Source organism: Toxorhynchites rutilus, chromosome 2 (assembly GCF_029784135.1).
Source record: "Toxorhynchites rutilus septentrionalis strain SRP chromosome 2, ASM2978413v1, whole genome shotgun sequence".
In the NCBI taxonomy this organism is placed as follows: Eukaryota; Metazoa; Arthropoda; class Insecta; order Diptera; family Culicidae; genus Toxorhynchites; species Toxorhynchites rutilus.
This window is the reverse complement of record NC_073745.1, coordinates 323,064,579-323,077,619: the sequence shown is the minus strand read 5'-3', so window position 1 is coordinate 323,077,619 and position 13,041 is coordinate 323,064,579. Positions and strand designations below refer to the sequence as shown.

Here is a 13,041-nt window from a genome sequence, read left to right as displayed (position 1 = left end):
TTGAGTTTTGATGTTGGACGCATTGCCACCAAAATAGACAGATCAGAGCGAGAGTTTCAGGATATGTTTAGTAATCTTCAAAAGTTACAAGAAGAAGATAAGGTGATAAACCTCCATCGACGGATGTGTCAAGACGGCATTGTTCAACGAGGAAGAAGTTCTTATCAAATGCAAAACGGGATAATCTTTGTGCGAATGAGTGGGGATGTTTCCTGGAGGATGTGGATTCCGCAGTCCATGGTTGCCAATACCCTAAGGTATTTCCACGATGGGAAGGGGCACTTCGGAGTCTTCAAGACACACCAAGCAGCGAAATCATCGTCCTATTGGAAGGGAATGCGTAAGGACGTTAAAGCATTTGTGAAACAATGCCTCATTTGTCAACTGTCGAAGAATGCTAATTTCAAATTGGCCGGCACCTGTCGCAGTATACTACCACAAAGAAAAAACCAAATCATTTCATTGGATCTATACGGGCCTTTGCCAGCAGGGACGTCGGGAGTCAAACACATTCTAGTAATTCTAGATGTGTTCACCAAATATGTCTCCTTGTTCGGAATCCGGCGGCCAACTGCGCCCGTTCTGTAGCGCCGTATAGAGGCGTACATGGGAACTCATGGAAAACCCGATGTAATCTTGTGCGATCAGGGAACTCAGTTCACCTCAAAGATATGGACGACGAATTGCAAAACAAACGACATTAAACTTGTACACACCTGTGTGAGACACCCGCAAGCCAATCCTGTTGAACGGGTCATGAGAGAGCTGTCCAGACTTTGCCGAACATATTGCCATAACAATCATCGGACTTGGCCACAGCAAATTGGAAGGTTCGCGGAACTCATTAATGCTGCTTGTCATGAATCCACACATTGCTCCCCATATGAGCTACAATTCGGGAAGAAGCCTATGGATCTCCTTAAAAAAATATTCAACTATCCTGAAGGGGAAGATAATCAAGCTGTCAATTCAGAAGCAGTGTGGACCATTATGAAACACAAATCCGTGCAGCGAAATCGAAACGCGCCAGTTCAAAAAGTGTTCTTCAGTGTGGGAGACTTGGTGCTGGTGAAATCAAATCCCAGCTCATCTGAAATCGAGGGCATGACGAAGAAATTTTTCATGGTTCAGGCCCCTCAACCTTATAAAGTGATGCAAACCCATCACGAAGATGTTTATACCTTAGCCCACCCTGATAACGGTAAAGAGCGTGGGAGGTTTCACATTAGCCTATTGAAACCCTTCCACAGTCCTTCGGGACAAATCCAGTAAAAAAAACACACAGAGTGGCAACAACCGAATAAAGACGCGAAACCAATAATGTGCCATTCTTAGTATGCGCTAGAGGGGGGTGATGTAACGGACCACCCTAATCTACTATCGAGTGAGATGGTAATCAGCGGAGAGGGAAAAGAGGACTAAACCGGGTAAGTGAACGCATCACGTCGGCGCGGTTAAGACGATAATTATTACATATATTTTCTGGTAAACTACTATTCCAAAATAAGTATATTCGCGGGTGGTGGTCAGAAGGTTATTTGGTGGAGAAGTTTCGAGGTCAAAACAACAAATAACCGTTACACTTCGCATGTCAAATTTGATTTTAATTGCTTGATTAATTCTCGAGTAATGCAGACATTTGTATTTCATTTTATGGCAGGATGGAGTGTCTAACCACCATAGAAACATTTATTGCACCATAAAACCTCCACCTGCCTAATTTGGTTTCATTTGCTTGATCGTTTCTCGAGTAATGCAGAAATTTCTGTTTCATTTCTATGCCCCTATGTAAAATATCAACTCAGTTTTTTTGAAAACCGAAAAATCACCGGAAATCAGGGTTTTCAAAAAAAAATTTTGATGCTAAATGTCTTAAATTTGCATGACACATTGAGATTTACAGGTATCTCAAAAAAATGTTTTTTGCTAAAAATCGACTTTTCAGACGAAAAACGACCAAGCGCAAAAAATATTTTTTTTATATATTTTAAAATCGAGATGACACTAGATCTCGACGTTTCATGCAATTTTAAGACATTTGGCATCAAAAAATTTTTTTCGAAACCCCCGACTTTCTTTACTCCCCCCTTGGGTGATTTTTCGATTTTCAAAAAACTCAAACTTTGACCGCTTTGCCCCACTCTCCCTTAAGTCCGATTGAGCTAATATTTGGCATAGGGTGTTTTTTCGAGGTGGTGAACATGAGGTAACTTTTTGAAATTAGAGATGATACACTGCATTTCATAACTATAGAACCACACATTTTTTCTGAGTTTCCAGAGATATATAAAAATTCGGTTGAATTTAAGTATACAGTGTATGACATAATAACTATCTTCATTTATAAGACTGGCCATTTGAACTTTTTTGATGTGTCCAGGCGCGAAACATTAAAAAAAACTAAAATCCCAGTGTTTCATACCTATAGAACCAGATGGAAAAACTCTCACTACTTCACAAAATTAACGTCAATTTCACATGAATTACAATAAGTTTCTGATTCGTAGATCGTCCTTAGTTCTCAATCATTTCAAAAATCCCTTTCGGAGTGGTTCCATCTAAGCTGCGCCATGTTGTAGTGTGTATCTCGTTCTACGCAGAAGATACTGCTCGTTTAAGCTCTCCAAATAACTCATACTGCTTGTAAGCCGCATCTACTATTCGTACGATCACTCCTCGTAAGTTCTTGACAGGGTTTTGATCCGGTAAACAAGCTAACCAGTCCAGAATCTGAAGCCCTTATTCATTAAACCATGCCATGTCTTTCCGGATTTTATGAATTGATGTTAAATTACCCAATTATGACGGTGTTTTTGATTCAAAAAGTGAAGTAAATGATTCTGAAGTACTTCGTTGCACTTCAGGCTGTTCATTCATTTGTTGAAGTATATCATTCAATTCAACCGAATTTTTATATATCTCTAGAAACCAGCGTTGCCACATATACAGAATATTCTGTATTTTACTGATTTTTCCATAAATTTCAGATACAGAATCTGTACAGAATTACAGGTTTTCACCAAAGATACAGAATTTACAGATTTTTTTTCAATTTCAATTTTTTAATTCAACTTTTTCAATTTTGATATTCATTTATAAATATTTAATTTATAAATTAAATTATTTATTAATTTATTTATTAAATTTATTAATAATTAAATATATAAATTATATTACATAGATAGATACATTGATTTATAAAAATTATGAAAGCAGCGCAACGAGATGGCTTTCATTGAAGACAATTGTTAAGCGAAATCTTGAGCGATTTGAAGAGCCCAAACTATTCTTTTCGTTTGAATTTAAGTATGACCATAATCAAACCGCCAATCGTATATTAACTCATTTAAACGATCCTCTGACTGAACCAATTATGCTGTTCCTAAACTTTGTTCTACCGCTCATCAATAACGTTAATCGCACTTTTCGATCAAAAAGTTCTTAATTTTGCGAACTTTATAATGAGACAAGAATGTTATTGTTGATCATGTTGGGTAACTTATGTTTGGAGAGCCACGTGCAATGATTCGCTGAGGCTGACCTTAATGTGAAAGATTTTGAAGAATTTCTGAAGAAGCTGATGATGTTTACGTTGGTATCGATGCAGAAGGAGCTGAGAAAGGATTGGATGCAGCTAGGAAGTTGACCTTCAAATCGGTTTGTCGTGACTTCTATATTGAACCAACAGACAAATGCGGCCTTGATAAACCCTCAAAATTTCGTCAAACTACCAAACCTTAATTATTTTGATGCTCCAATTTCCTCAATTCGTTGAAGCAGGTAATAGACATGGCTTGGATAACGAATTTAGGCTACTCAAGTCGAATCTTATGGGGGGGGGAAATTGAGTGACTCAGATTTAACTTGGTTAGCTACCGGATGTCAAAAGGCGTCATGAGAAATGTTTGTGTCCATTGCTAAGGTCGTTTGTAAGACACTTTTTGATGACATTCTTCAGCGTGTGTTGAGCGAATATTTTTGCTTTACAATGTCAACAAATCAATGTCCGGAAATCGGTTGGCTCCCACAATTATAGACTCTATTTTGGAAGGGAAGAAATATGTAGCGGCTCGAGTAGGAGTGTCAAGGATTAAATCGCCGGAAAATTTTACGGCAAAGTTCAACAAAACCATGTATAAACGTCCTAAAATACAAAGGAAAAAATCTTTTCTATGAATTATTTTGTTGTATTGACACGACTTTACCAACCCATAAATGAGAAAAATAAGTTCGGAGCGAAATTATCCTTTAGTTTTTTTTTCCTTAACTTTTCGAAACAGATTTTTTATACTGATTTTATGACTAAAAATACAGACATACAGATTTGTTTCGAAAATTCTACAGAATTAAATTTGGCAACCCAAGACGGCGCCAGTGGTTGTGTGGTTAGCGTAACAGCCTCACAATCCGATCGGCCTGGGTTCAATCCCAGCTGGCGTCGTTGGGATTTTCAGAGGCGAAAAATCTCTGGTTACGTCTTCCTTCGGAGGGGAAGTAAAAGAAGTTGGCCCGGCTTATGAGTTGTTGAGTCTGATAGGTAGGAACAGGTGGAGTCGCCTCCCTGATGTCGGTGATTGGCACTGAAGTGGCGGAAATAGGCCGACAAAAAATAAGCGAAGATAAAAAAAAAAAAATTGGCAACCCTGCTGGAAACTCAGAAAAAAGAGTGGTTCTATAGTTGTGAAACGCAGTGTATAGATGTTGAAGTCATTTACATTATAGTGGGAAAAATTTGTAGCGTCTGTATGAGTAAATTATAAGCATAATAATCGATTTTCCCACCGATGGTTCACAGTTCCATTTTGAGATGTATTACAGGTAATTTTATATGCAAATATCGTTGATAAGTATGAAAAATAATAACTTAGAAAGAGACTATGCATCTCGCTCACCTGTTCCTAGCGGCATATTGATGGACTTGTGGATCACTTTGGACACCGTTGTGGCAACCGGCTCCTTCTTGAGTTCCACTTCCTCGATCACGGTGGCGGCCCCAGATTTACTCTGTTGCTGGTGCTGCGTCTGCAGAGCACTCGCCTTAACAATGCTGGCCTTGCAGGAGTTGGCCAGCGCGGCGGCATTAACATTAACAACGGAGGTAGCGGCATTGGCGACGACGGAAGCGGAAGAAGTACTGGTAGCGTTGGCGATGGCAGCTGAAGCTGAAGCAGTGGTTGTAGCGTTACGAATTACCAAAATAGATTGAGACTTATCGATACGTTTAAGCGTGCGAAGCAGAATCGGCCCATCGGTCGAACCGTTCTTGTTCAGCCGTTGCTGGAGAAAAATTGGACCACCTTCCTGGCCAATGGCGGTCTTTTTGATACCGTCGGACGATTGCAGCAGGATCGTCCCGTCGACAGCATTGCTTTTGATCGCCGGCTGGAACAGGATCGTATTGCCGGCGTTAGTGGCGGTCGTGACCTCAGGTGCGGCCTTCGCCTTCAACCGTTGGTGCTGCAGCAAAATCGGCTTATCTTCATCGCTCAACAAACTTAACAACTCGTGAGTGTTCTGGAGGATAATCTGCCCGTTCTCGGATCTGGACCCGCGCACGAGGATTATGTTGCTGTGTTGCGGCTGCGTCGCCATCTGGTTCGATGGTTGTACTGAATGAAACTGTATCTGCCGCGATGTGGCTTCCGAAAGGGAAACATTCTTGCTATCCAGCCCTGTGATAATGGCACCTCCGGGTGCAGTGGTCGGCGCTGATGTGGTGACCACTTTGGTGAGCTCATTTCCAGTAACCGAAATACTCGATGAAGAAGCCACCACGTTGGATCCTTCTTCCGCTGGAGGACCTGCAAAAAGAGAGAGAATATAAGACATCAATCATATTCCACTTAAAATACACAAAACTTTCAGCAAAAATCAATCTAGGTCAAAAAACCAGGAAATGAACTAGGTTCTGCCAGGAAATGAACAGAAAAGCCAACTCGTGAAATCACGAAACGTGTTTGCATTTCTTCTGCCATTCCACTTGTACCACACCCCACCCCCTTCTGCAAACAATGACACGGCCAGGGATTTTTACTGAATCACAATGTAAAAACGCCGAACCAGCTTTTTCCCAGATTGAAAGGCCTCAGTCAGCTCGGGAATCGTTCACTGTCAATCATGTTTTTTCCTACTAGGTAGCGGCGAGCATCAAGTGCGAGACAGACAGAACAAGACAGCCAGTCGAAAGAAGGGCTCAGTTTGAGTGCCTTCGAGACTTTTCATCTTCCACCCGCCAATAGGGTAAGGAATAGATTTACCTGCTCGTTTGCCGTCTTTCCATCCGATCCTCCACTCCGCTCCAGATCGGACCGATGGTCTGCAAACGTTGCAACAATGCATATCCAGATATGCCAAATAAAAACGAATCTATCGACTTTTAACCCCCCATCCCCCCTCTCTCGAGACCCTGACGTCAGCTTTAAAATAACTCAAGTGATATAACAGGCGAAAATAGACTTCATTTTTATTGCTTCGGAATTACGTTTAATGTCGGGAACTGACAGACTTATGGCTCCACAGGCCATACAGTCTCGTTCAGTCACCACTCCGGAGGGAAGTGTCATAAAAACGACTTACAATTGAATTTTCACGGTTCGTTTGATGGGTTTATGTCGTTTTATTACGAGAAGTGGGATGAGACGACAGCCGAGCTTCGATAAAGAGTTGCAAGAGTTGTTACGTAACTGGCAGCTGAAAGCATTTTGCCCCCGCGTGCAATTATTGGCATGTCCTAGTAATAATGTTCAGCCCAAAAGCAATCGATGTGTGCTCCGATGAACTTGCAATCATTGGATTTCCATCATCAGCGGTCAAGGACATTCGCTCGGGTGACAATGTTGTCCCACAATCGATGAATCTGAATCTGGATTGCCTCAGCGTTTTCCCTGGGTTTAGCTTAGGCTGGACTTGAAACAAATATATTAACAACTAGCTGACCCGACGAACTTCGTCCCGCCCAAAATAGATTTTTTGATTTGAATACTTTCAAACATCCACGTTTTCATGCTAAGTGAACGTCAGTGAGTCCAATCACTGAACTCTTCATTGATTAATTACCCTTTGACCCTTTACAATTTCCTTTAATCCTTTAAAAAATTGTCTAGTACTTCTACAAAAATTCGTCCTTATAATATAAAATTATTTTCAGACAATATTCTCGTTCAAGACTCTTCAAGCATTTGGAAATATCATGTCCGTTGCATGGAATACATATTTGATACAGAGAATATTACAAAATAAAGACAGCTCAAACCGGACCATTCCTTCCTCGGGTTAGGGCACACTAACACATTTGGCCTTCCATTTTTGTTTATATAGATAGAAGATATAGGAATGCGTTATTCCGTCTGAAAATCCTTTTACACTTTCGAACAGAAATAAATTTCGTTAGCGCCAACATTCAATGGACTAACAACGCTTAGCTAATTGTAGAACATATGGAAATTCAATTTTCGATTTTTCTCTCCGCTATATTGATCTACGGGAAGATACGAATACAACGAAATATAGATGACTCAAATTGAACCATTCCTTCCCCGGGTTTTGCGCTTACCAACACATTTGGCCTTCCATTTTTTGTAGATATAAGATATGAATATGCGTTATTTCGCTTGAAAATCCATTTCCACTTACGAACAAAGATCAATTTCGATAGCGCAATTATCGAATGGACTAACCACGTTAATTATGATGTAATTTTCGAACATGTGGGAATTCAATTTTCCGAATTTTCCGACCTTCCTTCAGAGTTTTCTGAAAATTTTCCGATTTTTCTCTCCACTAAATTGATCTACGGGAAGAGACAAATACAACAAAATAAAGAAGGCTAAAATCGGACCATCCCTTCTTCGGGTTTTCCGCTTACCAACAGATTTTGCCTTACATTTTTATTTATATAGATATAAGATATGGAAATGCGTTATTTCGCCTGAAAATCCATTTCCACTTACGGACAAAGATCAATTTCGATAGCGCAAACATCGAATGGACTAACAACGCTTATTATGATGTAATTTTCGAGCATGTGGGAATTAAATTTTCCGAATTTATCGCCCTTCCTTCAGGATTTTCTGAAAATTTTCTGATTTTTCTCTCCACTATATTGATCTATCGACATTGCAAATACATGAAAGTAGGGGGAGCTTTTGTTCCTACCGAAATGTATTCCCTAACAGAGACATCAAAACCAAGATCCCGAGGGAAATTGGCATTGCAAATATAAGCATGTCGGGGGCATTTTTATATTGCAAGGTGAGTGATACGATGATTTCTAGCAATTAAAATTTAAATTTCAAAATTGGTTGCTTCGTGAAATTTCATATACAGTATTTTGAAAAATTTAGCACAAGTGTAAGTGTAAAATTGTATATGGTAGCACTTGTGTTAAAAGTGACTTGATATATGAAACGATTTATTTCAATTTTCATAAATAAAAAACCAATGTGTGTTCCCGCTCGAGAACGGGTTGTTTGGTTTAAGCTGTCTGTTTTGTTGTGTTAATTTTCACCCAAGCAAAGTTTATACGGCGAGACAAAATTGGAAAAATTAAGAAATATTGTAAAAAGTGATTCCCCATATGCTCTACATATAGTATTAGGTGTTGTTAGTCCAATTAAAATTCGCATTGGGTTGAATTAACACTCAGAAAGTAAAATTATTATTATTTCAATTATGTTTTCTCTATATTAAAGTAACATGTTTTTACTGATGAGAAAAATTGATAATTGTGTTCGGTATTGGTTATTATCTTATATTACATTGGTGAGTTTTTTTTTTTTTGTTAATTTCATCCATAACACAGAAGGCATATCGTCTGTGATCACAGAGGGCGGTTTTCATCATATCTGGTTCCACTTCGGTGTATTATCAAAGAGTTTATCGACGTAATTCTACGTCCTACGTCAACTCGGACACTCGCCACAACCCTCCTGTGACTTTTTAGCAAGAATGGCATCAATTTGAAAAACAAATATTTTTAGTGCCTATTAATGACGGTTTTTTTTTGTCACGTAGGACTACGTCTTCCATTTCCGGGGTGCTCCCGTGGCCGAGTGGTTAGCGTCTCACATGATCATGCCGAGTGTTCGGATTCGATTCCCGTTCTGGTCGGGGGAATTTTTCGTCAAAGAAATTTCCTCCGACTTGCACTGTGATCACGCGTATTCTAGAGCTTGCCACTCAGAATGCATTCAAGGCGTGTTATTTGGCATAGAAATCTCAACTAAGTACTAATAAAAATGACGCAAGTAATACTACGTTGAGACGGCGAAGTTCCTCTAGGAACGTTAGTGCCATTGAAGAAGAAGAAGAAGTTCAAAGTTTCTAAAACTAGTGCAAGGTTTTGAACGTTAATAACTTTTTGGTGACTGAACGAAGTGGTATGAAAATCACTTCATTCTGAAGATAAAATGTCTAGGATTTATATGATTGTTACTTATTGACTCAAAAAATTGTTTCAATAGCTTAAAAAATGCATTGAAAACAGGCTATTGAAATCACACAAATCTGTATATAAGCTGGCGCCTGCATAGAAATCCATTTAGTTGTGATTGGAAAGTGACGGGAAGATGGTCTCGCTCGCTTGCTTATACACTATGCTCTTCTCTCCAAATTCTCTCTCTCTCTCTCTTTCTCTCTCTCTCAATTCCAATTGTTTTCTGCAGCTGGACCGGAAGGGAGCGTTTAGCGAAAATGAAGAGTGGATAACAATTCGATTTACACTCGACAAAAAAATTAGAGGAACAGAGCGCGAAGTCGGATATTTGAGATGATTTTTGACATGCTGTATATTCGTGAAAAATCAACGCATATCGATAAGAGGCGCATCATGGTGCATATCCTATCGATATGCGTTGATTTTTCACGTAATCGATTCCTCCTTCGAGCGGTAATAAATCTTTTATAAACTAAAAGTGGGTTATACCATAGATATAACCCACTTCGAGTTTTTAAATAGTAAAACTGAGAACAGCACATTTTTTATTGGTTTATACGATAGAGAGATGTTGAAGAATGTTCACACAAAATTTGAAATAAGTTGGTTTGTCGGTTTCTTAGAACTTAAGATATCGTGTACGCCAGTTTGAAACCGTAGTTTCGAGAAACGTGCATGAAAAGTTTGCGTTTAAAATTTTTTTAAGGATCACCTGATTTGAGATTATAATTAAAATGAAACTTAGGCCCCGAAATCGGAACAATATTGTGTCAGCACGAAAAAAAAATGGTCCAACTGAGCCGAAAATTGTCTGATACATGTTTCCTTCAATAGCACTCTTCAAATGGATGAATAGGATTTGCAAATTAAAGGAATTGAGAAATATTTTCATTAAGTTAGTGAAGTCTTTGCTGAAATATGAAGTGGCACGCGCCGTCTGAAAATTGTCTAACCGACGGCCGGGAGGCAGTGATGGAAGATGAGTTTACAATCGAGAGTGAATATGAGCCATCCTTTCCTGTGATCGATCATATTCCGCAGAGATCACCATGAACAGAAGAACTTGAACTACCATGTTCGTTCACATCTAGCGAGTCACGAGATCTGTGCCGGCACACGGAAGTGATATCCAAATTCTATAAATTAGTTTATTTCATTGATTTTCCTAATTTTACTTTGGAGTATCGCGTTTATATCCACTCTCACGAAGTAGAAACTGTGGACATGACCTGCCAAAAATGCAAATGTAAACACGACAGTTTTTCACGCGAACAAATAACCTTGTTCGCCTTCGGGGAGCAATATGTGGACGAACCATGCAAGGCTACTGTGACACAATGTCCGTTTTGTAGGGGAACCGCAAACCCCCCTTTGAAGAAACGTGTTAAATGAACTTTAGTGGGGATCCTGACGAATGCCTCCCAACTAACCCAACACCAATCAATCAGTATACATAACACACCAAGTTGACCAAAATGTCACAGACACAGATAACGAAGACAAACCGTTTATTTTCCAAGGGAAACTCCGATGCAAAAATGTGTCCACTTCCTAAGGTCAAGATCAAGCCCCATCAGCGACTAAGCTTGACTTTTTGAATAAGGATTTCTTAGATTTTTACAAAAAAAACTATAAGCTATAAACTATAAAAGAACTATAAAAACTATAAGTCCTACGAATTTTTCGCTAGGGAAATAAATGTAGGAAATGGATAAAATTTTCATTAGAAATGCCAAAACAAAATTTTAAGAAATTTATACTGAAAAAAAAACTATTTTAGTTCATTAAAAAATATTATTAAAGTTCATTTTTCTTAAAAACTTTTTTTTTAATTATTACGGAAAATTTCCGGACACAACCTACTACAATTGAAAATAAGAGAGTTCCTGACGAATTTGATTGGCAGCATCATTTTAGATTGCAGTCCGAAAAATGAGAAAAAAAAAAGGGCCAAAGTTTTTTTTCTTAAATTTTTACAGAGATTCTAACTCAAAAATTAAAAGACCTACCAAATTTCGATCAAAGAAGAAAATGTAGAATATCGTTTCGAATTTTTGTTGTTTCATTGAAAACTATCAAATATTTGCAAAAAATTGCACTGAAAAAATATATTTTAAAATGTAAAATTCATTTTTCTCAAAACATATTTTTTTTTAAATTTCAAAGAAAATTATATGAATACAGGTAAACTTCGATATAACGTACCCTCGTTATAACGTACCCTCGATATAACGTCACTCGATATAACGTACATTTTACCTCGATATAACGTACACATGATCGAAGTCCAAAAAAAAATTTTTTTCAACCTTACTCAAACAGCAACACAATGAAGTAATATAAGCTACGTTTCAGAGTTCTTTATTATGCTTCGATATAACATACATTTCGATACAACGTACAATTTTGAAAGCAAAATGTACGTTATATCGAAGTTACCCTGTACCCATACAATAACCAACAAGTCACTCATACATTGGAAGATGGTCACTTCTACAGGGAAAGAGTTTTTCTAATAACTACTTATTCATGTTTCATTGAAAAAATTAACAACTAATCTTAATTTAGTTTAAAGTCAATCGAAATAGCAATATAGTGTGTTCGGCAAAGTTTTAGATAATATTAAATTATATACTTTTATCAAACACGCCAACTTTCTATCTCTTATAGCTGTGAAAAAATATAAAATTTCTGCGTGGATACATGCTGAAAAACTAATGTTTTGGGAATAACCTCGACTTGACGAAAGTTGGCAGTGTGTGAAATCAAATAGAAGTCCTCATAGGGAGCAACAAGGTTGACAAGGTTGACAAGGTTGACACCGTTCTGAATCATATGATTCGGACGCTAAAGGCATATGATGCAGAAAACAGGGCTAAACTCTATGCATAGGTATTATTTGATTGGTATTTTTAGTAAATTAGTTCAATATGCTTTTAAGCTTTTTACATAGGTACCTATTTGATTGAAAACATAAAAAAATCATCGAATAAAATGCTTTTCAAATGAAGCGAATAAAAATCAAACTTCGGACACCAAATCAAATTTCAGACACTTTATTTTGTATTTTTTTGAACGAAAATTACATTACACTTGATTATATTTTATAATCAACTGCGAAACACTTACCAAGCAATCACAGTAAACTGTTAACGATGATGAGAACTGATGAAACACGGGAGAAATTCAAACATTGATGAACGGGTAAATTCTACGTGCTCATGCAAAGCAAAAGTCAAACACAAACGATAATGAGTAGTGTTGTCAGATTATTTTTCTTTTTTTTCCTTTGTCAGATTATTGTCGATTATGTTATAATTTAAATGTAGTTCTCGTATGAAATGATAGTGAAACCAAGGGATTACTCTAAAGAAGCAATTGTGATATTAATTTTATATTTATATCATCAGTGCATTGAGCATTCAAGATATTAGAACAAAGTTTCCGAAATATGATCCAAAACGGTAACTAAAAGCACTTTTTTATCTATCTATTTTACAATATTCTCATATTGATGACAATAGATATTATGTTGTTTGATAAGCTATTCGAATAATAATGTATTGTACAAAATGTACAATGGTATTATACAAAAATTTTAGAATTTA

The 13,041-nt window shown here is 37.7% G+C and overlaps 1 protein-coding gene across 6 annotated transcripts in view; it reads right to left on the bottom strand.

The window, feature by feature from the left end:
* Window positions 1-13,041, bottom strand: part of LOC129764388 (calmodulin-binding transcription activator 1) — a 675,564-nt gene that overhangs the window by 432,183 nt on the left and 230,340 nt on the right. For all 6 annotated transcript variants that reach the window (XM_055763402.1, XM_055763405.1, XM_055763406.1 and 3 more), the window contains exon 4: window positions 4,893-5,801. In XM_055763402.1, the coding sequence (XP_055619377.1) occupies window positions 4,893-5,801 (909 nt within the window). The remainder of the gene's footprint in view (window positions 1-4,892; window positions 5,802-13,041) is intronic.